The sequence below is a fragment of the Balaenoptera musculus genome, chromosome 20 (genome assembly GCF_009873245.2).
Source record: "Balaenoptera musculus isolate JJ_BM4_2016_0621 chromosome 20, mBalMus1.pri.v3, whole genome shotgun sequence".
Lineage (NCBI taxonomy): Eukaryota > Metazoa > Chordata > Mammalia > Artiodactyla > Balaenopteridae > Balaenoptera > Balaenoptera musculus.
The window spans coordinates 36,807,432-36,832,581 of NC_045804.1; the positions used below are offsets into that span (position 1 = coordinate 36,807,432).

General features: G+C 38.6%; 1 protein-coding gene across 1 annotated transcript in view; it reads right to left on the reverse strand.

Moving 5' to 3' along the window:
• Window positions 1-25,150, reverse strand: part of BCAS3 (BCAS3 microtubule associated cell migration factor) — a 572,763-nt gene that overhangs the window by 531,974 nt on the left and 15,639 nt on the right. The window contains 1 exon segment of the mRNA XM_036838162.1: window positions 19,933-20,039. Coding sequence (XP_036694057.1) covers window positions 19,933-20,039 — 107 coding nt within the window.

Consider the following 25,150-nt stretch of genomic DNA (forward strand, 5'->3'; position numbering starts at 1 on the left):
GGGCTCAGGTTCAATCCCTGGTCCAGGAACTAAGATCTTGTAAGCCACGTGGCGCATCACTAATGCAAGATGTTAATAGGGGAAAATGCGGGGGATGAGGGATACATGGGAATTCTCTGTACTTTCTGCTCAACTTTCATGTAAACCTAAAACTGCTTTAAAAATAGTATATTAGTGTTTATTTTCATATACATGAAAAATGTGAAAATTCCACAAATAAATTTTAACCTTCCTTGATACCCACCCCACCCAAAATAGGGATAAAAGGTAAAAATATAGAGAGATGGGAGGAATGAAGAGCCGATAACATTTTACACTAAATAATTCAGTTTCTAAAGTAACAAGAGGACCTTACTTGGTCTATTTAAATAAACAAGTATATAAGTTATCACTTTGCTAATTGTTTCACATGTAGTAATCATACATACAACACAACTGAACTGATGAAGTTCTTTAAAACGAAGATTGGTTCATGACAGTTTTTGGTGTTTTTTTTAAAAATAAATTTACTTATTTTATTTATCTTATTTTTGGCTGCATTGGGTCTTCATTGCTGCGTGTGGGCTTTCCCTAGTTGAGGCGAGCAGGGGCTACTCTTAGTTGCGGTGCGCAGGCTTCTCACTGCAGTGGCTTCTCTTGTTGTGGAGCACGGGCTCTAGGCGCGTGGGCTTCACTAGCTGTGGCACACAGGCTCAGTAGCTGTGGCTTGCGAGTTCTACAGTGCAGGCTCAGTAGTTGTGGCGCACAGGCTTAGTTGCTCCGTGGCATGTGGGATCTTCCCAGACCAGGGCTCGAACCCGTGTCCCCTGCATTGGCACGTGGATTCTTAACCACTGCACCACCAGGAAAGCCCTGGTGTTCTTTTCTCTTTCTTTTTTTTTCTGGGCACACTGTGCCAACCAGGGATAGAACCCGGGCCCCCTGCAGTGGAAGCCTGCGGAGTGCTAATCACTGGACTGCCAGGGAATTCCTGCCAGTTTTGTTAACTTACAAAGTAACAACAATAATTTTTTTTAATAAGGAGAAAAGGTAAATACATACATATATATATATGTATGTATGTATGTATTTTTTTTAGTTAGAGAGAAAGGGTAAAAATTTAAAAACATAAAACAAGAGACAAGGGAAGGAGAGGGAAGTATCATCTATACTAAGGTATTTGGTTCCTAAGCAACAGAAGGACAGCACGTAGCTACATGAGTAATGATCACAACTACAAAGCAAGCTCTCTCTCTAGCTCTCTCTCACCCTGTGAGCCAATCTGATGATATATTTTCATTTTAGACATAAGGAAACAGAGAAAAATATTCCCCCCAAATGCCCAGATCAAAGAGGCATCAGAATCTCCCATTAATACTGTATTCAAAAACAGTTTTTAAACTCAGGGTTTTTTTCTTGAACAAGTCAATGCCAGGTGGTCATTTTACGTGCTACAGTTCTGCTCCAACAATATCAAAAACTTAAGATAGCACACATTGAGGAAAGTATTCCTAACGGTAAAAAAGTAATTCTTTTGAAAGCTCCTAAAAGTAGGAGGAAGGAGGGGACAAGCTTTTTGTTTTATTTTTGCCTAGCTAACCACAAATGATTCAGTTAATGTCAGAGTGTCAGTATCTCCATAACCTACTCTGTATGCCATCAAGAAAAAAATGCAAACCACAAAAACCACCTAAAATGCATATTTGTGAGGACTAACAACTTATAGAACAGATATTTGCTAACCACATAAAGCAGACAGCAACCGAGTCTGTATTTTGGTCTTGACACTAAATTCAAAATACAAAACTTGAGGCAAGAAGGAAGTAAGTTTCAAAAACAATATGAAAACCGCAGAACATAAATAATGAATGGAATTTGTAATCATATTTTCATACTTCCAAATTTTTACACACATAGAGAGGAATATTTTAAGGCAACTTTAACCTTTCCCCTTCAGCCTGGTTTTTGAAAGGAAGATCAAAGAAAAGCAGTTTAAACTCACACGTTCCTCCGGTTATGCAACGCAGATTTAGACATTACACTTCAAAACTCGAGCCATTACTTCAGCATCACCAATCCAAATACCATTCCAGAGCTTTGAAGCAGCCCTAATGGTATCTTCCATTTGCAAGTAACACTTCTGTAGTCAAAAGATCTTACTCAGGGTGGATGTTAATGTAAAACCACTCAGACTACACAGACACACACGCCTGGAGGCAGACTGGAAGGTGTTCAGAAGCCAATGTAACACCATTACAGAGAGTGTCAGCCTAGCAGCTGTCATAAACACTTCATAATCACTCAGACACGCAAACTGGATTCCCTTTAACTCGTTATTTTATTTCATGCTGAATACATGTCCAATTGAAAAGGGAAAGAGAGAAAACAGTGCTGCAGATAAGCCAATTTTGGCTTATAGACTTTTTCCACTTTTAAAAGAGTTTGTCATATTGTAAACCTACCCTGATATAATCTGTTGATTGAAGATAGCTTTGCAGTAGAAATCTAACCAAAGAGAAACGGATTATATCAAAAAGACGCCTAAGGTTTTCTTCTTCTGTAAAACAGGTATCACACAAACTTGTAATATTGACAAGATGATTAAAAAAATGACTGACAGGGGCTTCCCTGGTGGCGCAGTGGTTAAGAATCCGCCTGCCGATGGAGGGGACACGGGTTTGAGCCCTGGTCCGGGAAGATCCCACATGCTGTGAAGCAACTAAGCCCGTGCACCACAACTACTGAGCTTGCGCTCTAGAGCCCGTGAGCCACAACTGAGGCTGCGAGCCACAACTACTGAAGCCCGTGCACCTAGAGCCCGTGCTCTGCAACAAGAGAAGCCACCACAATAAGAAGCCTCGCACTGCAACAAAGAGTAGTCCCCGCTCGCCACAACTAGACAAAGCCCGCGCACGGCAATGAAGACCCAATGCAGCCAAAAATAAATAAATAAAATAAATAAATTTATTAAAAAAAAAATGACTGACAGCACCAATGGTCGCAGGAAATGGAGCAACTAGAACTCTCAGATATTGCAGATATAAGTGTGTAATGGTACAACCCCTTTGGAAAACTCCAGGTAATTTCTAATAAAGTTAAATACATGCCTAACCTATGACCCAGAAATTCTACTCCTAGAGTACATAAATCTACAATTATGTTCATAGGAGCTTTATTCACTATAGCCAAAAGCCAGAAATACAAATGCTCATCAAAAGAAGAGCTAAACAAACTGTGGTACATTCAATCCATGGAATAAAACCCAGTAATGAAAAAAAATTGAAAATACAAACTACTGGGACTTCCCTGGTGGTCCAGTGGAAGAGAATCCACCTTCCAATTCAGGGGACGCAGGTTCAATCCCTGGTCCAGGAACTAAGATCCCACATGCCGTGGGGCAACTAAGCCCGCATGCCACAACTATTGGGTGCACCTGCGTGCCACAAACCACAGCGCCTACACGCCCTAGAGCCTGCATGCCACAACTAGAGAGAGAAAACACACACGCCACAACAAGAGAGAAGCGCGCACACCGCAATGAAGAGACTGCGCGCCGCAACGAAAGATCTCACATGCCTCAACGAAGATCCCGTGTGCCACAACTAAGACCCGACGCAGCCAAAAAAAAAAGGAAAATAAATAAAAATTTAAAAACAACTACTGCAACATGCAACAACATGGGTGAATTTTAAAAAGACATAGTGCAAAAGACAGACACAAAGTAGCACATACTGTGTACCTCTACTTATGTGAAGTTCAATGAGGCAAAGCTAATCTATGGTCAGAATAGTGATTACCTTGGGGCTAATAGTGACTGGGGAACTTTCTGAGTAAGAAAAATGTTCTACATTTTGTTCTCAATGGTAGTTTGACTTATTTGCATATAAACATATATAAAACACACACACACAGTCATCAAACTACAGACTTGAGATTTGTACATTTTATAGTATGTATATCTTAATTTTTTAAAAGTGTCTGTCATAAATAAACTGTGGTACCTCCAGACAGTGGAATATTACCTAGCACTAGAAACAAATGCGCTATCAAGCCATGAAAAGACATGGGGAAAACTTAAATGCATATTACTAGGTGAAAGAAGCCAATCTGAAATGGCTACATACTGTATGATTCCAGCTATATGACATTCTGGAAAAGGCAAAACTACATGGACAGTAAAAAGACCAGTGGTTGCCAGAGAAGGGTGCCCACAAGACTTTTACAGTAGTGCATACATAGGCAGAACACAGAGGATATTTAGGGCAGTGAGACTATTCTGTAAAACACTCTAATGGTGGGTACACGTCATTATACATCTGTCAAAACCCATAGCATGTACAACACTGGAAGTAAACCCTAATGTAAACCATGGACTCTTAGTGATAATGATGTGTCAGTGTAGGTTCATCGATTCTAACAATGCACCACTCCTGATGTGGAATGCTGGTAGCAGGGAGGCTGTGTGTTTGGGGGGGCAGGAGGTATATGGGAACTCTTTGTACTTTCAGCTCAATTTTACTATGAACCTAAAATTGCTCTAAAAAATAGTCTTTTTTGGGACTTCCCTGGTGGTGCAGTGGTCAAGAATCCGCCTGCCAATGCAGGGAACACGGGTTCGAGCCCTGGTCCAGGAAGATCCCACATGCCACAGAGCAACTAAGCCCGTGCGCCACAACTACTGAGCCCGCACTCTAGAGCCCGCGAGCCACAACTACTGAAGGCCACGCACCTAGAGCCCGTGCTCCACAACAAGAGAAGCCACCACAATGAGAAGCCCGCGCACCACAACGAAGAGTAGCCCCAGCTCACCACAACTAGAGAAAGCCTGCGCGCAGCAACGAAGACCCAACGCAGCCAAAAATAAATAAATAAATTTATTTTTTAAAATAAATAAAAAATAGTCTCTTTTTTAAGGCATCTATTAAAGAAGCTGAGCTGGTTAAATATGAGCTTCAATTTTTTTCATCTGTAAAACAGGAATAACACTAACTAGTTAAACTGACAGGATAATGAGACAATAATGGGCAATGTGCCTAAAGTAATGTGTGTGGTACACTCCGATTATTTTTTTAAATAGTTGCCATTATTTATATTAATATTATGAAACTTTACTATGCAACACAAGTGTCAAAATTCCCCAAAGTATCCCAACACTGCTCAGTGTTCTACAGCACTCTACTGAACCCTCCAACGTAGCACAAATCTCATAGACCAGGGCTTCTCAGCACTACTGACGTTTCGGACTGAACAATTTTTGTTGTGGGAGGTTGTCCTGTACATTGTAGGATGTTTAACAGCATCTCTGGCTTTTATCCACTAGATGCCAGTAGCAGCTCCTAACAGTGACAATAAAAAATGTCTGCAGACATAGACAAATGTTTCCTTGAGGGCAAAATCACTCCCATTTGGGAAGCACTGACACAGACTGCAATTATGTAGTGACATCGCGCACAAGTAAAATATGATCTCCTCAAGGGAGGGCTCAGCCCTTAGTTACATTTACACCTCTTAATACGTGGCATAGACCCTAAAGTTTCAGTATGGCTGAACGGAAAAATGAGACTTCTGTTAATTAATTTAAAAAAGGAGATTTTAGGAAGAAGGGATAAATTGGGAATGGAATGGAATGAGAGCAAACAACAAAAGATTATGAAATTTATTTTGGATCTTTCTGATATTGAGTCTCTAGCATACTTTGATGAAAATATCCAGCAAAAGGCTGAAATCTTGAAACACATTTATTAAACGTGTATACACATATATACATGTGCATATATATATATACACGTACATGTGTAAATATATATGTAAATACACCCACACACACAAACACACACACCCTACTAACTGCCAATGTACTTGGCACCAGAGATACAAAGACCATTAGACATGATCACAGTTCTAGAGAGCCTTATGAAGAATTCTCCCAACTGCTAATGTAAAATCAAGATTCCCGGAAAATACTGAAACTCACAGGTAAGTCGAATCAAAAATTAGGAAATCAGAAATTCTCCATTTCATTCCTTTGGTCCTATGTCCAAAATTCAAACATTACATTGAATATGAACAAAATTTAGAAAATAGAAATCCTAGTTCCATTTCTTTTTAAGGTCCCCAGAAAACTAATACTTTCTATTATCTCACTCTTCCCACCTGAAAAAAATGAGACAATTGATTATTGCCAATCAACTTGAATGAATATTAAGGGAAAGAACAGGTTTATAATGGATAGCACTTTAATAATTTTAATATTTAATAATACGGATATTTCAGTTCCATTTTTAAACAATTCTTACTAAAGCGGGTGTGTGGTGTGTGTGTGTACATATATATGCACAGTAACTCTTTGGTATTCTTAACTACACACAACAACTTTTCCCATCAAATTATATGTACCTAAGCCAGTAGTTTCAACCAAAATTTTCTCTGGAGTTGTGGTTCTTAACCAGAGGATGTTTGGCAATGTCTGGAGACGTTCTTAATTGTCACAATTCAGGGAGTTGCTTTGGGCATCTAGTAGATGGAGGCCACAGATGTGGCAACTACAATGTATAGAACAGCCCCCCATAACAAAGAATCACCTGGTCCAAAACGCCAATAATGGCAAGAATGAGTCACAAACATATGTAATTTGTATTTGCATACTTTCATGCATTATAATTTTAGTTAATTTCTTATTTAAAATAGTATTCGCCTTTTAAAACAATTATTTATTAATTTTGTTATCACTTCTGATAGTTCACATCAAGCTGACCAACACTCTTTAAACCAGAAACGTACACATAAAGAAAGAAGATAAAAAGCAAGGCATAAATGAGAACCATGTGATCAATGCACACTCTGTCTAGCTGCAAATAACCCCTAGGCCAGAGTTGAAGAATATTCATATGTGGTCAATTGAAAAAAAAAAATGGACTTAAGTCTCAAGATTAATCATTGTGTCTGCAGATGAAAATCTGAGTTCATGGGCTTCCCTGGTGGCACAGTGGTTAAGAATCTGCCTGCCAATGCAGGGGACACGGGTTCAAGCCCTGGTCCGGGAAGATCCCACATGCCGCGGAGCAACTAAGCCCGTGTGCCACAACTACTGAGCCTGCGCTCTAGAGCCTGCAAGCCACAACTACTGAGCCCACGTGCCACAACTACTGAAGCTCGTGTGCCTAGAGCCCGGGCTCCACAACAAGAGAAGCCACTGCAACGAGAAGCCCGCGCACCGCAACGAAGAGTAGCCCCCGCTCACTGCAACTAGAGAAAGCCCGTGTGCAGCAACGAAGACCCAACAGCCAAAAATAAATAAATAAATATATATATTAAAAAAAACTGAGTTCATATCATATGAATCCATCTAGATACAGTTCAAAATGGGCAAAATGACCATAATTTATGGTGTTAAAAATCAATGTGGGGGCGGGGGATGAATTGGGAGATTGGGATTGACATGTACACACTAATATGAATGAAATAGATAACTAGTAAGAACCTGCTGTATAAAAAATAAATAAAATTTAAAAAAAAATCAACGTAGGGACTTCCCTGATGGTACAGTGGTTAAGACTCTGTGCTTCCAATGCAGGGGACACCGGTTCGATCCCTGGTCAGGGAACTAAGATCCCACATGCTGCTCAGCACAGAGGAAAAAAAAAAACCAATGTAGTAGGTCAATTATATCTAAATAAAACTGGAAAAGACAAACTACAAAATTTTTTGAAAAATCATTGTAAATGTCTATTTCCTGGTTTTGATACTGTACTACAGTTCACATAAGATGTCACCTCTGGGGGACACAGGGGGCACTGTACCCTGAACTCTAATATTCTGCAACTTCCCATGAGTCTATAATTATTTCAAAATAAAAAGGTTTTAAAAATCAATTTGAAAAGAGACCAAAAAACAAACAAACAAAAAGAGCAAAAACACAGATCTGGCAAGAATTACATGCTCATATTTGGTGGGGAAAGAATGGTCCTTTCAGGAAATGGTGCTGAATGAGTTAGTTGTTTTTTTTTCTTTTTTTAATTCAAAAAAGCTTTGACCCCTATGTCATACCATACACCAAAAATTTCAAAAGGATTATAAACCTAAAGATAATAACAACAATCTTCTAACAGAAAACACAGGAGAATATCTTCATGGCCTTAGAGTAAACAAGGATACAAAAAGCATTAAGAATAGAGTAAACCAGGCTTCCGTGGTGGTGCAGTGGTTAAGAATCCGCCTGCCAATGCAGGGGACACGGGTTTGAGCCCTGGTCGAGGAAGATCCCACATGCCACAGAGCAAATAAGCCCGTGCGCCACAACTACTGAGCCCGCACACCACAACTACTGAAGCCTGCGCGTCTAGCGCCCGTGCTCCACAACAAGAGAAGCCACTGCAATGAGAAGCCCACGCACCACAACAAAGAGTATCCCCTGCTCGCCGCAGCCACAACCAGAGAAAGTCCACGCACAGCAACAAAGACCCAAGGCAGCCAAAAATAAAAAAAAAAAAAAGAATAGAGTAAACCACTTAAAATCTGATCTGGATTTCTTTCATCAAAAGACAATATTAAAAAAAAAAAAAAGACAATATTAATAAAGTGAAAATGTAAGAAAACCTATAAAGAAGACTATTAGGACAAATGGTGAAACCAGAAAATGGACTGTGGATTACAAAATAGTATTGTATCAAATTTAAATGTCCTGGTTTTGATAATAGTGCTATGGTTGTAAAAGATAATGTGCTTATTCCCAGGAAATATATACTGAATTATTTATGGAAAAGGGGGGCATAAATTCTCCTACTTATAAATGGTTCAGAAAAAAATCTTCACAGAAAAAAAAAATGAGAGAATGATAAAGCAAAAGGGGCAAAATGTCCTCATTGGTAAATCTGGGTAATGAGTAACAGGAGTTCCTTGTACTAGTTATAAAATTTTCTGAAAGTTTAAAATTATTGCAGAACAAAAGCATCTTTAAACCCCCACAATGAGATACCAACACATACACAAAAAAATGATTAAAATTAGTAAGACTGACAACACTAGGAGCTAATGAAAATGTGGAGCAAATGAAACTTTCATACATTGCTGGTAGGAGTACATATTGGTAAAACCACTTTGGAAAACTGGTTGGCAATATCTACTAAAGTTAAACATATACCTACACTATGACACGCAAATCCAAGAGAGATGGGTGCAGCATATACCCACCAAGGAACACTTACAAGAACGTCAGAGCAGCTTTATCCATAATGCTCAAAAAGTAGAACAAACAAAAATGTCTATCAGGTGTATAACGAACTTTTAAAAATGCATTGTGGGACTTCCCTGGTGGTCCAGTGGTTGGGAGTCCGCCTTCCAATGCAGGGGACGCGGGTTCAATCCCTGGTCACGGAACTAGGATCCCACATGCCGGGGACAGCTGGGCCTGCGTGCCTCAACTACTGAGCCCGCGTGCCACAACTAGAGAGAAGCCTGAGTGCCACAACGAAGAGCCTGCATGCCGCAACCAAGACCCGACACAGCCAAATATATAAATAAATAAAATTTTTAAAAATAAATAAAATAAAATGCATTGTATTCATGATAAAATAGTATACAGCAAAAATGAGAACAAATTACTTCTACGTACGATAACATGAAAGAATCTCATAGTCACACTGTTGAGAGAAAGAAGCCAGACACAAAAGAATAGATTGGGTTATCTGTGTCCCCCCATCCCCCCCTTTTTTTAAGTTCAAGAATAGAAAAAGCTAATCTCTGGTGATAGAAGTCAGAATAGTGGTTACGTGGAGGTATGAGGACAGTATTGACAGGAAAGTGGCATGAGAGACTCCTGAGTTGCTGGAAACGTTCTGTCTTAATCTGAGTGGTGCCCAGAAGGTTACATACACATATAAAAATTCAGTCTGCACACTTACGATCTGTGCACTTTATGATATTTAACATACGCAGTAACATTTATAAGAAAAGAAAAAGCTGTCTTCCACACACTCGTAGGTCAGCTTGTGTCCAAAGAATATCTTCCATTTTAGAGTGGAAAAACATCAAAAATACTTCAAACAAGAAAAATACCAATTTATAATAATAAATTTCAAACTCACTTTTCAAATCAACAAAAGTCACATAAAGCCACTATTTAAACATTGGAAAGACTAAACTTCAGATACAAGACTTCTCTAAAGTGACACCTTAAGAAACATACACTACATGGGGACTGTGGCGAACCGAGGGGAGAATGCTCTAAAAAGGGGCAACCTCTACTCAGCTCCCCTTCCATTGGGTGAGAAAATGAGTGTAGTGTTGCCAGACCTTCTGATTTCTCAAAAGAAACTAGAAATCCATATTTATTATTTTTGTGACTTCTAGTTTGTAAATGTCAGCAATAATTCAGTTAAATAAAACAAAACACTGAGAACCAAACAAGATATGATTGTATGATTGTAGGTAATTAAGGCCTGTGACTGTGTAAAATAATGTCAAGCTGGCACATGTTAAAAAAAAAAAAATGTGCCTTTTGAACGTATGGGAGGAGCGGCCCGGGCAGAAAATAGTTCTTCTTAGATACAGCACAATGCAGAGAAATGACTCAGTGAACAATGTAATGACTGTTATCAAAATATGATTTTCAAGAAGTTAAAAACATGATTCTTGTACACAAATAAAATGAACCTGTATAAAAATTTATTAAACTCATCAATTAATGAAGGAATCAATAAGGTAGCAAAGCTGATTTAAAGGAGAATTCAAGGAATAGAGACTTACACAATCAAAGAATTGCTGAATGGATTTTGCTAGTAGTTACAAAACTGATTAATGTCCTACAGGTCAATAAACTGGTCAATAAAACTGTAACCTTTGGTATTATTGGACAGAAATGTACAGGTTAACATGAAACTTCAGTGTCTGGACTCTAATAAAATAGTAAATAGTACAAATAAAAAAAAAAAAAAAAGAAACATACACTACAAAAAAATTTTCCTCTACTAATATGAATAGATTCCACAAGTTACTTCAATATTATTCTTCATTTCTGCTTCTATTCACTCCATGACACCCAAAGATTTTTCATTGCCAGGTGACTAAAGAGCCATCCATTACTTCTCTTTCCAGTAATAAGACACTGGACCAAAAAAAATAAGACTACTCTCAACAAAGGCAATTTTTTGATTTGGGTCCATATTCAAACCTTCTCTGCTTGCCAGTTACCCAAATCACTGACTTTATATTGTTCCCAAATGAAACCCATAAAAATTGTTTCCTGGCTAGCAATCTTGACATGGCAAGGTCTGTTGGCACCCAACTTCTAACAAATAATAAACTAATTGGAATTCACCTCAAATATGTCCTTGCATGTTTTCTCTAAAGTTTTTTGTGTAAAGGCAACACAAAAAGTGTAAAAGCTACACTAAAAGCTTTAGGGCAAATCTTTCAAGGGAACAGCTATACTTTTCTTAGCTCAATGTGTTAGCGACACCTAGTGTTATTTCTTTGCAGTACATGCAAAAGCTCCAAGAAAACACTTCAAATCTTAACTTACTGAACCTAAAAATATACTGTTTCATACAATGCAACTCTCATCTTCTAGATGCTGTAATGAATACATTTTCAAGATTTGTTTAAGATATTAAGCATTTCAAAAGAGGATGAGAAAGCTAAGTAGCCATTTAACAGCAAAAAAGTATGGAAAAATTTCAGAACTTTTTACAAAGGTACTATCTTGAAAATTTTTAATGACAACACTTTATTATTTAAACTATACAGTGCAATTTTGCCTTATAAAATTTTCAACATAATGTAAGTCTAATTCTAATAATCAAATTCTATTTCTTCTAAAACTATGCCATCTTACATACCAGGCAGCACCAGCCCCAAATCAAGATCTTGGAAACATCTTTGATTCTTCTCTTCTAAATGTTTTATCAGTTACCAATACAACTAACTCAGTTCAGGCTCTCAACATCTCCCAAGTAGACAATGTGAAACTGACGGGCCTCAGCCGACAAGAGGAGCTCAGACAGCTGGGACTTGTGGGGCTCAGGCTCCGTGCCCACATCCAACAACAGGAACAGCGACAACCACCAAGGGCCTTAGTTGCTCCACAGCATGTGGGATCTTCCTGGACCAGGGTTCAAACCCGTATCCCCTGAGGTGGCAGGCGAATTCTTAACCACTGCGCCACCAGGGAAGTGAAACTGACTCCTAACTGGAGTCATATCCTTCTCATATCCTTTTCTTTTCTCCTTTACTCTCTATTCATTCCAAAGCCACTGCAAAACCAACCTTTATTGAATATGGATTTTGGAATGTATCTCTGTTACTCAAAGATTCTTAATGAATTCATAGTGGGGGAAAAATTAATAAATCCAAATCCTCATCCTGCAATTCAAATCTCCTCCCTGAAACTTCTATATCTCATTGCATGTCCCCGGAGAGCTTACAACCACTAAAATGAATATTAATGATCACAGAGATGTTACTTGTGCTAAATGAAATAACAGATGACGGCACAATGTCTAAAACACACCCACTGTCATGAACAACTCCTCTTCCAACTGGTTGCCCACTGATACTGCTTGTCAAACCATGTTATGAAGGCTCAATTACTTTTTTTTTTTTTTTTTGATTTCCATTCTGGCACAAACAGATACGTCTGTAAATGACAAACACAGGTTTGGATGATGCGCAACTGGCAAACAGCTATAGGTTTCCAAAAGCTTACTCTCAACTTCTGTACTTATCTTGTTGCAAACAGTAACAAACATTTCACTGACTGTCAACAGTTCACGGACCAGCAACAGTCCATAGTCCACAAACTCACCGTCTTTCCACCCAAATCTGCTCCTTGTCACTCCCTATTTTTTTTAATAAATTTATTTATTTTATTTATTTATTTTTGGCTGCGTTGGGTCTTTGCTGCTTCCTCTAGTTGCGGCGAGCGGGGGCTACTCTTTGTTGTGGTGCGCAGTCTCCTCACTGCGGTGGCTTTTCTTGTTGCAGAGTAGGGGTTCTAGGCGCGCGGGCTTCAGTAGTTGTGGTGCATGGGCTCGGTAGCTGTCACACCCTATTTTTATAAGAGGCATCACTGTCTACCTCTGTTCAAAGCTCTCCATTGGCTTCTACAACTCAATTTTTTTAACAGGCAAAAAAACTGTACAGATAATCCCTAAAAGATATTCAAATGGCCAACAAATATATGAAAAAGCATTCAACATTATTAGTCATCAGGGAAATGCTAACTAAAACCACAAGGTATCACCCACCAGAATGGCTAAAATTAAAAAGATGGGACTTCCCTGGTGGTCCAGTGGCTAAGACTCCACGCTCCCAATGCAGGGGGCTCAGGTTCAATCCTTGGTCAGGGAACTAGATCCCACATGCCACAACTAAGAGTTCGCATGCCGTAACTAAAAAAAAAAAAAATTAAAATGATGGACACAACACCAAATGTTGGCAAGGATATAGTACAACTCATACATTGTTGGGGGAAATGTAAAACGATACAACTACTTTGGAAAAAATGTTTGGAAGTTTGTTATAAAACTAACTATATTCCTACCCTATGAAGCAACAATTCCACTTGTAGATATTTACCTAAGAAAAATAAATGCATACGTTTACAAAAAGACTTACAGAAGAATCTTCACGGCAGCTTCATTCATAACAGGCAAAAGCTATTAATAGGCCAGCTATCTCTCATTAAGAGAAGGGATAAACTATGGTATATTCATATATTGGAATACTATTCGGCAATTAAAAGGGACAACCAACAAGAGCGAATCTCACAAACATTATGCTGAGTGAAAGGAGCCTTACACAAAAAGAGTCCATACTGTATAATAGTACAGAAAGTTCTAAAACAGGCAAAACTAATCTACAATGGAAAAAAAAATAACAGTGGTTGTTTCAGGGATGGGATGGAGGAAAAATTGAGAATAGGCATGAAGGAAATGTCTTGAGTGATAATCAAGATCTACTGTATATCTTGACAGAGATTTGGGTTGCCATGCACTTGTCAAAGTTCAGGAAATTTACATATTAAGATTTGTATATTTAATTGTGTGTAAATTTTACATTAAAAAACTAATCAAATATTGAACATTAGTTAATGAAAAAGTAGTTAGGGGAAAGTATGCTGATGTTTGCAATTCACTTTGAAATGAATCCAATAAGATCTACAGGTGGAGACAAAGTAAGTACAGTAAAAATTTTCATGGTATAATCTAGGTGGTGGGTATACGTGTTTTCCCTGCAAAACTTTTGAAGTTCTTCCAATGGTACAAAGCTCATCTTGTAAGCTTTACCTTACAAAACTCTAGCCCACCCACCTCTGAGACACCATTTAGCATTCTTCACCTGCCCACTGGGCTCCACCAAATTGCCTCCTTGCTATTCTTAAATATAGGAAATATAATCCGGACTTCCCTGGTGGCTCAGTGGTTAAGAATCCACCTGCCAATGCAGGGAACACGGGTTCGAGCCCTGGTCCGGGAAGATCCCACAGGCTGTGAAGCAACTAAGCCCGTGTGCCATAACTACTGAGCCTGCGCTCTAGAGCCTGTGAGCCACAACTACTGAAGCCCGTGTGCCACAACTACTGAACCCGCGCACCCTAGAGCCCGTACTCCGCAACAAAAGAAACAACCGCAATGAGAAGCCCACACACCGCAACCAAGAGTAGCCCCCGCTCGCCGCAACTAGAGAAAGCCCGCACACAGCAACAAAGACCCAAAAATAAACAAAATTTTAAAAATAACAACATAATCCTATGAGAGAGTACTGCCTTTGAATGCCCCTCCCTCAAATACCCATAAGTATCACTCCTCCACACTTCTGCTCAGACGGTCTTTGAGAGAGGCTTTCCAAGACCACCTCATATAATATAGCAACCCACAACAATATCAACCACCCCACCTTAACACTTGGTAACTTGTTTATTATCAAAGCATGGTACATTTTTATTATCATCTTCCCCACCCTCCAACCCACCTACCTAGAATGGAAATTCCATAAGAATAATGGTTTTGTTTTGCTCATTGTTGTTTTCCCAGCACCTTGAACAGGGTCTGGCATATAAAAGGCAATCAATAAATCTTTGCTGAGTGAATGAATTAATAAATGAATGAGGCAAGTATAAATGGCATGGCTTTATAAGAATGCAATTTGGGGCTTCCCTGGTGGCGCAGTGGTTGAGAATCTGCCTGCCAATGCAGGGGACACGGGTTCGAGCCCTGGTCTGGGAAGATCCCACATGCCACGGAGCAACTGGGCCCGTGAGCCACAATTACTGAGCCTGCGCGTCTGGAGCCTGTGCTCCGCAACAAGAGAGGCCGCGATGGTGAGAGGCCCGCGCACCGCGATGAAGAGTGGTCCCCACTTGCCGCAACTAGAGAAAGCCCTCGCACAGAAACGAAGACTCAACACAGTCATAAATAAATAAATAAATAAACAAAAGAACGTGAATTTCTTTAAAAAAAAAAAAAAAAAAGAAGCTCATACTTTAAAAAAAAAAAAAAAAGAATGCAATTTGGTAAATCTATCAAGAGTTTTAGTATATTTACTTTTATTGATCTCTCCAAATTACATGATCATAAAGATATTTATCTCAATATTCTTTAAGAAGAAAAAAACTTAAGAAATCTAAATCAATGTCCCACTATAGAGAAAAGAACATTTCCACCTCAGAGCCTCTGACTTCACTACTTGCTGTTCCAGTCTTACTGTGGCTAAATCTTAATTAACTTTTATGCCGCTTCCTTATTATAATCTCCTATTATTTTCTTCATATTACAATTTGTCTATTAATTTATTTTTATTTAAATCCATTTCTCCTTCTAGCTCCATTCGAGCAAAGGTCATGTCTATTTTGCTCAAAATACATACTTTATCCAAAAATTGTAATGAATAAATGAACAATTTTTACGTTCTCACAGTTCATGGTACCAAGTCAATCTATGTGTAAAACTGGCCAGAAAAAAAAAATCAAGAATGTAAGCAAGAGAGGATGGGAGGAGGACGCAAGAGGGAGGAGATATGGGGATATACGTTTATGTATAGCTGATTCACTTTGTTATACAGCAGAAACTAACACACCATTGTAAAGCAATTATACTCCAATAAAGATGTTAAAAAAAAAAAAAGAATGTAAGCAAGATATTTTAAAATAACTGAAGTCCCCACCAGGGACTTCCCTGGTGGTCCAGTGGTTAAAATTCCTCGCTCCCAATGCAGGGGGCCTGGGTTCGATCCCTGGTCTGGGAACTAGATCCCGCACGCCGCAACTAAGAGCCCACATGCCGCAACTAAAGATCCTGCATGTGGCAGCGAAGGTCCCGTGTGCTGCAACTAAGACCTGGCACAGCCAAATAAATAAATAAATATTTTTAAAAATAAATAAAATAAAATAACTGAAATCAATGCAAAGATAACAAGAGCTAAAAGAACTATGGGAGTTAAGAAAGGAAGAATACACAACTACTGTTTTTTTCTTATGACTCCCATAAAATTATTCGGTCTTTAGTCCATGTACATGTATAACTTTGATTTTTTTTTTTTAATTAAGAATTTTAAGCAAGAGAGTCTATATTCACATTACCAAAAAGAGGCAATGTCACTGTTAGGCACAGGTGGGAAAAGGGCCTATTTATCCAGAATATCAACATCACAAATAATCATTCCTTCTTATGTTGCATCAGATGTGTTGAAAGAAGGTGCCTGACAGCTTGGGAAAGCTATGAAAGCTGGTGTTTTCCTGCAGCCATCTCATACACAAAGTGGTAGTGATTGGGCAGCAGAGAAATTACTTCTGCACAGTTCTGCTTCTGAGCTAACTCCACTTAACTATATTCCTAGATATCATCTAAGCCTTGTTCATATTTGTGCACTTACATAAATAGACAATTTTTTTACATGTTTAGCCAGGATGTTTATTTTCTTAATCTGAGACTCACAGGTGGGACAGTTACATAAAATCAACAGAAGGGAACCCTGTGCACAAACTTGAAGAAAAAACTGAGTTGTAGTTTGGACAGGGTTTGATTTCTGCCCACCCGCACTTACTGAAAAGCAAATACAATTTATGGTCTGCGAAGATCCCTAAGAGCCAGGATTATTTCTAGGTTGACCAACATAAGCTCCCCAGTGTCTAGCACATGGTAACACTTAAGTGATTACCGAATAACTGACTAGTGATAAACAAGTTTCAGAAGGGTTTAGTTAGAGTAATGGGTAACAGTCACACTAGTCTATAGAAGATGAATATATGAAGGTACTTCGTAACCTATTACAATGAAAACTAAAACTAAGGTGCCATACTACTTGCATGGCGTATCTTCTGCTATCACATAGGGGAAATAGAGCTCTTAGATCATGGGCTGTGAATCTGAAGTCAGAACTGGGTTTGAATTCCAATTCCACCTCTTATAAGTAGTGTGACCTTACCAGCTGTAAAACAGGATAACTTCTCCCTCACAGCATACAACAGATGAGATAATGTGTATATAAAGTTCTCTGAACATAGTAAGAGCTCAATCAGTGCAACAGAAGGAGCTTATTTTTCCAAACTGCCTTCTAATTCTTGAACCAGTCCTCACGGGGCTATACTACTACAACAGTAAATAACTGTCAGGGACTTCCCTGGGGGTCCAGTGGTTAAGAATCCACCTTCCAATGCAGGGGACTCAGGTTCGATCCTTAGTCGGGGAGCTAAGATTCCACATGCTGTGGGGCAACTAAGCCTGAATGCTCTGGAGCCCACGCGACACAACTAGAGAGAAGCCCGCGAGCCGCAATGAAAGATCCCGCATGCCACAACCAAGACCCAATGCAGCCAAATAAATAAATAAACAAATAAATAAAAACAACTGTTAGTCAATGAAAATTCCATGAAGAAAAGATTATTTAAATCTCTCAAAATACAATCTGGGCATAAGAATTACTTTAAAGAAGTAATTTCCTCTTAAGACCTTTAAGTTACTCAGAGCCAGACACAAATTAACTATTAAAAGTGATACCTCTAATTATAACCAAAGCAAGTGGGTAGCCTGAGTACCACCAAAGAAATGTCCTCAATCCAGTCAACATCCCTAATCCCACAAGGCCCAACCTTGTTAAAGCTCTAGCTTCCTCATTGCCTTCAAGTCCGTCAACAAACAGTGTAAAGAATCAAAATGTAGTCTCTATTAATAAGAAAAAGTTACATTTACATAATCCTCTCCTCTTGAACACAACCTAGAAATATTTCTCTTGGTAGGAAAAAGCAAGCAAGCAAAGAATGCCATGTTTTAAGTCCTCTGTCTATGCCTTTGGCCGTGACACTTAAATTACAAACAACATTGCAGGGCCTTGAAAAAACGTCAACTACACATCCCCAAAGGCAAAAAAACGAGGACACTCATTCCATGACATACCAACAGGATTCTTCTATCTCTGCAAAATAAAGCCAATCTTTAAAAGTAAGAAATATAAAACCTAAAATCCTAAATACCTAATGATATATAATTATTATAAGATTAGACGGAAGACCAAAGTTCATTATAAGTGATTTATCAAAGAATAAACAATATTTTTACTTAGAATATTAAAGAATTATGCAGTTCAATGTATTCATTACTTAATAATCCTTTAGCCAAATTCTGCACTCAGGAACATCCTGAATTTCATTAAATTTGAGGTAATATATGTTTGCTTATATATGGTTACTTTAAGAAGTAACCATAATATGCAAAAGAATCAAAAAGAAAGGGAAAAAAATTCTAGCTGAACCACCCACTAACAAGAGGCTTCAAACAATGTGGTAAATGCATCTATTAATGGCACAAATTAAAATTCTATTGGCTCCAGGCCTCCAACTGCAAAAAAAAAAAAAACACACAATAAAGGGTCCACCCGCCAACTCCCCCCCACCCCAAAATATGCAGGAGAGACATGATATCTAGGCCATGCCAAACAGCAGAATATAACTAAGTACACGCCAAAGTATGCAGTCCCTACTACACTTCACTGAGCTGTGATCCTACCAAGCCTCTTCCTCTTTTAGTACACTTTATTTTTGGTCATCCCAAAGAGGAACATGTAGGATTGAAGAGGGAAACTGGGAATAGTATTTGGCAATTTAAAACATTTATTAAAATTATGACTTATCCTATATAGATGCAAAGACACAAAATAACCTTTGTTCAAATTCATGTATTACATCATTGTTTCTAATACCAGAAAGGGGGTGGGGGGGTGGAAATTTAAGTTTTTCCAATAATAGGAAACAAGTTACGTAAATTAAGGAAAATCCAAAAAACATAATTATAAGCAGTTATAAATTCCATAGAGAAGGTCTCTGAATACTGATTTATAAGTAAAAAACAGCAATGTACAGACTGAGTTGTATAATATGTTCCCTTCTGTTAAGGAAGGGCAGGATGGGAGAATTATATGTATATATGTTTTTATTAGCATAAAATATAGCTATAAGGAAAAGAAACATAACTAGAAATCCTAGAAAACTAGAAACTGCTCAAGATAAGGGAAATTGGGGACAGCAGTGGTAGGGAGTTTTGTTACCCACTTATACCTCCTGAATTTTATACCATGTGAATGTTTTAACTAATTCAAAACATTTTTTTTAAATGATCACTGTTTTTTTTAAAAGCCTTCTGTAAGCCTCTTTACTCTTCTGTAAAAATGCAGTTAAAGATAATAATAATACCAACTAGGTAGAGTTACTATGATAAGAAATTAGATCTTCCATGTAAAGTGATTCCCACAATTGCTGGCCCACTTTACAAATCATTTACAACATCTTTAATTTCCCATTTTCCCCTTATCCCTTGGGCCTAGTACGGGGTTCCACACACAGCAGTCCCTTAGCAATTGCTTGCAAAATAAATGGATGAGGCCTTAGAGAAAATATCGCCAGGTTTCACACCAGCTAGCATGCTGAAAAGTATTGTATTTCAGGGATTCAACCATCTTCATACTTACAGGGATGCTCCAGACCTGCATTCCATCACTGTAGCCAATCATAATCAGCAAAGGTGGCTCATTCCCTGTGCTATGTATTTCATGAAATTCCAGATTTCTTGATGTATCTGCATTAGAATTAAGTAACAAAGGAGCAAATTAAAAAGACAACCCTCAGAATGGGAGAAAATATTTGCAAATGAAACAACAGACAAAGGATTAATCTCCAAAATATACAAACAGCTCATGGAGCTCAATATCAAAAAAACAAACAATCCAATTAAAAAATCAGCAGAAGACCTAAATAGACATTTCACCAAGGAAGACATACAGATGGCCAACAGGCACATGAAAAGATGCTCAACATCACTAATTATTAGAGAAATGCAAATCAAAACTACAATGAGGTATCACCTCACGCCGGTCAGAATGGCTATTATCAAAAAATCTAGAAACAATAAACGCTGGAAAGGGTGTGGTGAAAAGGGAACCCTCCTGCACTGCTGGTGGGAATGTAAACTGATACAACCACTATGGAAAACAGTATGGAGGTTCCTTAAAAAACTAAAAATAGGACTACCATATGATCCAGCAATCCCACTACTGGGCATATACCCTGAGAAAACCATAATTCAAAAAGAGTCATGTACCACAATGTTCACTGCAGCACTATTTACAATAGCCGGGACATGGAACCAACCTAAATGTCCATCGACAGATGAATGGATATAGAAGATGTGGCACATATATACAATGGAATATTACTCAGCCATAAAGAGAAACAAAACTGAGTTATTTGTAGTGAGCTGGATGGACCTAGAGTCTGTCATACAGAGTGAAGTAGGTCAGAAAGAGAAAAACAAATACCGTATGCTAACACATATATATGGAATCTTAAAAAAATAAAAAATGGTACTGATGAGCCTAGTTGCAGGGCAGGAATAAAGATGCAGACATAGAGAATGGACTTGAGGACATGGGGTGGGAGGGCGAAGCTGGGATGAAGTAAGAGTAGCACTGACATATATACACTACCAAATGTAAAACAGTTAGCTAGTGGGAAGCAGCAGCATAGCACAGGGAGATCAGCTCGGTGCTTTGTGACCACCTAGAGCGGTGGGATAGAGAGGACGGGAGGGAGGCTCAAGAGGGAGGAGATATGGGGACATGTGTATGCATATGGCTGATTCACTTTGGTGGACAACAGAAACTAACACAGTATTGTGAAGCAATTATACTCCAATAAAGATCTATTAAAAAAAAAAAAGACAATGCCAATCAGCAAAAACAAGTACACTTCTTTAATGTTACTGGCGTAACAATTGTTTAAATTGTTTTTCAATAAAAAGTTCTTAAGTATTTGGAAGACATTTAAAGGAAAGAAAACAGGAAGCTGAAATCACAAAACTAGTATTTTTTTTTAACAGTCAGTACCTATAATTATCAGCACAGGTAAGGTTTTAAAAATCAAACTCTCTCGGTAGAGTACAAGTACCAAGTACCACCCCACTACACACAAAGAGTAGACTACAGAACCTAACACAGTGACAGCAGTACCCAGTAGGAAACTAGTGCCAGGTAAAAGCACAGAAGGAGAAGTGCCCAGCGGAAGCACACAACATAAACTGTGTGGGTTCACAAGTTGCATCTGGACACTCTGAGAAATAATAGGCAGAGGACAGGGAAGAGCAAGATGCGGAGAGGGTTTTGCAAACAGCCAGAGGTCTTGTGTAAGTAGGTAGACACAAGAGTCTGTGAAATTTAGTACTGTTAATGTTCCTCAGTTTCCTCACCTGTAAAATGAAGGTAATCATACTCATATGTCAAAGAACTGTTGTAAGAGTTAAATGGGATAATATAAAAAGCATTTAGAATAGTATCAGGTATATGAAACACCATGTTGATGTTATTACTGTTGTTATAAAATCATGCTGCAGTAAAAAAAAATAAAAATAAATAAAAATAAAACTCTCACTAGATACCTAGGAAATACTAATATCAGGAACAAAACCACCTGTAAATGATAAATGAAAATAAAATATTTTACCAAAGTTAACTAAATATAAATATGACAGATAATCATCTAGAATTTCTAATATATGCAAATTTAGCAATGGAAGAAAAATTATATCCTTTACATACAGGAATTAAATCCTGCTATATCTGAACACACTGGGCATATAGTCCACTATAGAAGAACTGTGTGGTTTTTGTTTTTTGAATTTATTTTTGGCTGTGTTGGGTCTTCCTTGCTGCATGTGGGCTTTCTCTAGTTGCGGCGAGCGGGCCTATTCTTCATTGCGGTGTGCAGGCTTCTCATTGCAGTGGCTTCTCTTGTTGCAGAGCATGGGCTCTAGGCACACGGGCTCAGTAATTATGGCTTGCAGGCTCTAGAGCGCAGGCTCAGTAGTTGTGGGTCACGGGCTTAGTTGCCCCGCGGCATGTGGGATCTTCCCAGACCAGGGATCGAACCCGTGTCCCCTGCATTGGCAGGCGGATTCTTAATCACTGCGCCACCAGGGAAGTCTGGATTATGTTTCCTATATTTAAGAATAGCAAGGAGGCAATTTGGTGGCGCTCTGTTAGGTTCTGTAGTCTACTCTTTGTGTATAGTGGGGTGGTACTTGGTACTTGTACTCTACTGAGAGAGTTTGATTTTTAAAACCTTACTTGTGCTGATAATTGTAAGTACTGTTAAAAAAAAAATACTAGTTTTGTGATTTCACCTTCCTGTTCGCTTTCCTTTAAATGTCTTCCAAATACTTCAGAACTTCTTATTGAAAAACAATTTTAAAAATTTCAAATAAATCAATACCAGGGAATTTTAGATGTAAATGACAAAGGTGAAGTTAATAAAATACTAGAGGAACACTGTAGAAACGTATTTTCATGATCACGGTACAGGGAACAACTTTACAACAGAACACAAAAAAACTCTTAGCATAAAAGATCGGCAAATTCTACTACATTAAATTTATTACATTAAAATGAAGAACGTCTGTTACTCATGAGCCACCCTTACCAGAAGAGTGAAAAGCCAAGCCACAGCATGGGAGAAGAGACAACTATAACCTCACAAGGATTCATCTAATACATATAACAATTAAACTTCAATATGAAAAAGATAAGTCATTAGAAAAATAGGCAGGAGACATGGAAAAACACTTCAAAAACAGTATAGTCAAATCATCAGTGAACATGAAAAGTGGCTCAACCTCATCTGTAATCAAGGAAGTGCTAATTAAAACCACAATGACAAAACCAAGTGGTGGCAGGATATGGAGTGAAGAGGCTTCTTATTTATTGCTAGTAACTGTAAATCAGTACAATCACTTTGGAAAACAGTTTGACAATACATACTCAAGTTGAAGATACCATGCCCTTGACCAAGTAGTTCCACTCTAGGCATATACTCATTAGAAGCCTCAGCACATATACACCAAGAGATAAGAATACTCACAGCAGCATTACTATAAAGACCCAAAAGCTGGAATCTATCCAAATGTCCATCAAGAGGAGAATGGACAAGCACAGTGGTACACGGATACAATGGAAGACTATTCAGCACAGAAAAAAATGACCCACTACCATATACTATAACATGGATGAACCTCACAGACATAATATGCAAAAAGCATAATATGTCAGACACAAAAGCCTATATACCGAACAATTCTATTTATATGAAATTCAAAATCACTAGGCAATTAGGTAGCAACATTCTATTTCTTACCCTAGGCAATGGCTACACAGGTGTTGGATTTGTAAAAATTCATTCATTGATCCATATTTTTGTGTTATTTACCATGATATATTTGCACAATAAATAAGGTTTTTAAAAAATCATAAAGCAGTAATATCCCTCCCCCTTTATTTGACTTCATTTCCTCTCCTTCTAGAAGCTAAATTCCTCGTCTATTTATAACTGTCATCTGTTTTTCATCTCTCATTCACCCCAAATCCATTTCAGAATGTGTTTCTGCCCCTAACACTCCTCCCAAGTGACTTTTGCTATGGTCACCAATAACCTCCAAGTTGTTGAATCCAATATATGTTTTTCAAGCACATCTTGTTAAGATTATTCAGCAGCTATAACCGATGCTCACCATTTTCTCTGCTGGCTCATCTTTTTCTAACCACTCTTTAAATATTGGAGTTACTCAATATTTAAAGCAAATTCCTAAACTCTGTTTTCTTCTCACAGTATACGCTCCCCAAGTGATCTCATTCCAACCACTGCTTCAGTCAGTATCTGCTAGTGACTTCCTCAGTGTGGGTTTTTGCATGTCTCAGTAGAAGATCAAATTCCACTCAAAGATCAGGATTTCCTCCCCAAACCTGATCTTCCAGAGCTCCCTATTTTGGTGAATAGCATGTTTATCTATGCAGATAGCAAGATCAGGAACCGCCTTCTTCCTTCCCTCTAGCAATAAATCTGTGACCAAGCTCCTAAACAGCTCTCTTCTTACATCACCACCACCCCTGTCCACAACATCTACTGCAAAAGCCTGAGTGGCTTCCTGCCTCCACCACTGCCTACCAAACTCCATATTTCAGTCAGACTGCTCTTTTTAAAATACAAATAATGGGGAATTCCCTGGTGGTCCAGTGGTTAGGACTCCGTGCTCCGTGCTCTCACTGCCAAGGGCCTGGGGTTTGATCCCTGGTCAGGGAACTAAAATCCCAAAACAAACAAACAGAAAAACAAAAATAGGGACTCCCCTGGTGGCGCAGTGGTTAAGAATCCACCTGCCAACGAAGCGGACATGGGTTCAAGCCCTGGTCCGGGAAGATCCCACATGCCGTGGAGCAACTAAGCCCGTGCATCACAACTACTGAGCCTGAGCTCTACAGCCCGCAAGCCACAACTACTGAGCCCGCATGCCACAACTGCTGAAGCCTGTGCGCCTAGAGCCCGTGCTCCGCAACAAGACAAGCCAGCGCACCTCAACAAAGAGTAGCCCCCGCTCATGGGAACTAGAGAAAGCCCAACGCAGCCAAAAATTAATTAATTAATTAATTAAAAATAAATAAATACATAAATAACCTGCTTTGGCTACTTCTTATACCTTTTTCAGTACAGTGCCTTAAGAAAAACAATCTTAGGTATAAATAAGGCTGCCTGACAGCAAAAACAGAACAATGACCATGATACAAAGGGCCTTAATCTCACTTTCTAATAAACTCCAAAAGTAGTAGTCTCTACCTAACACCAAACCAAAGTCAGTACATTGATTAG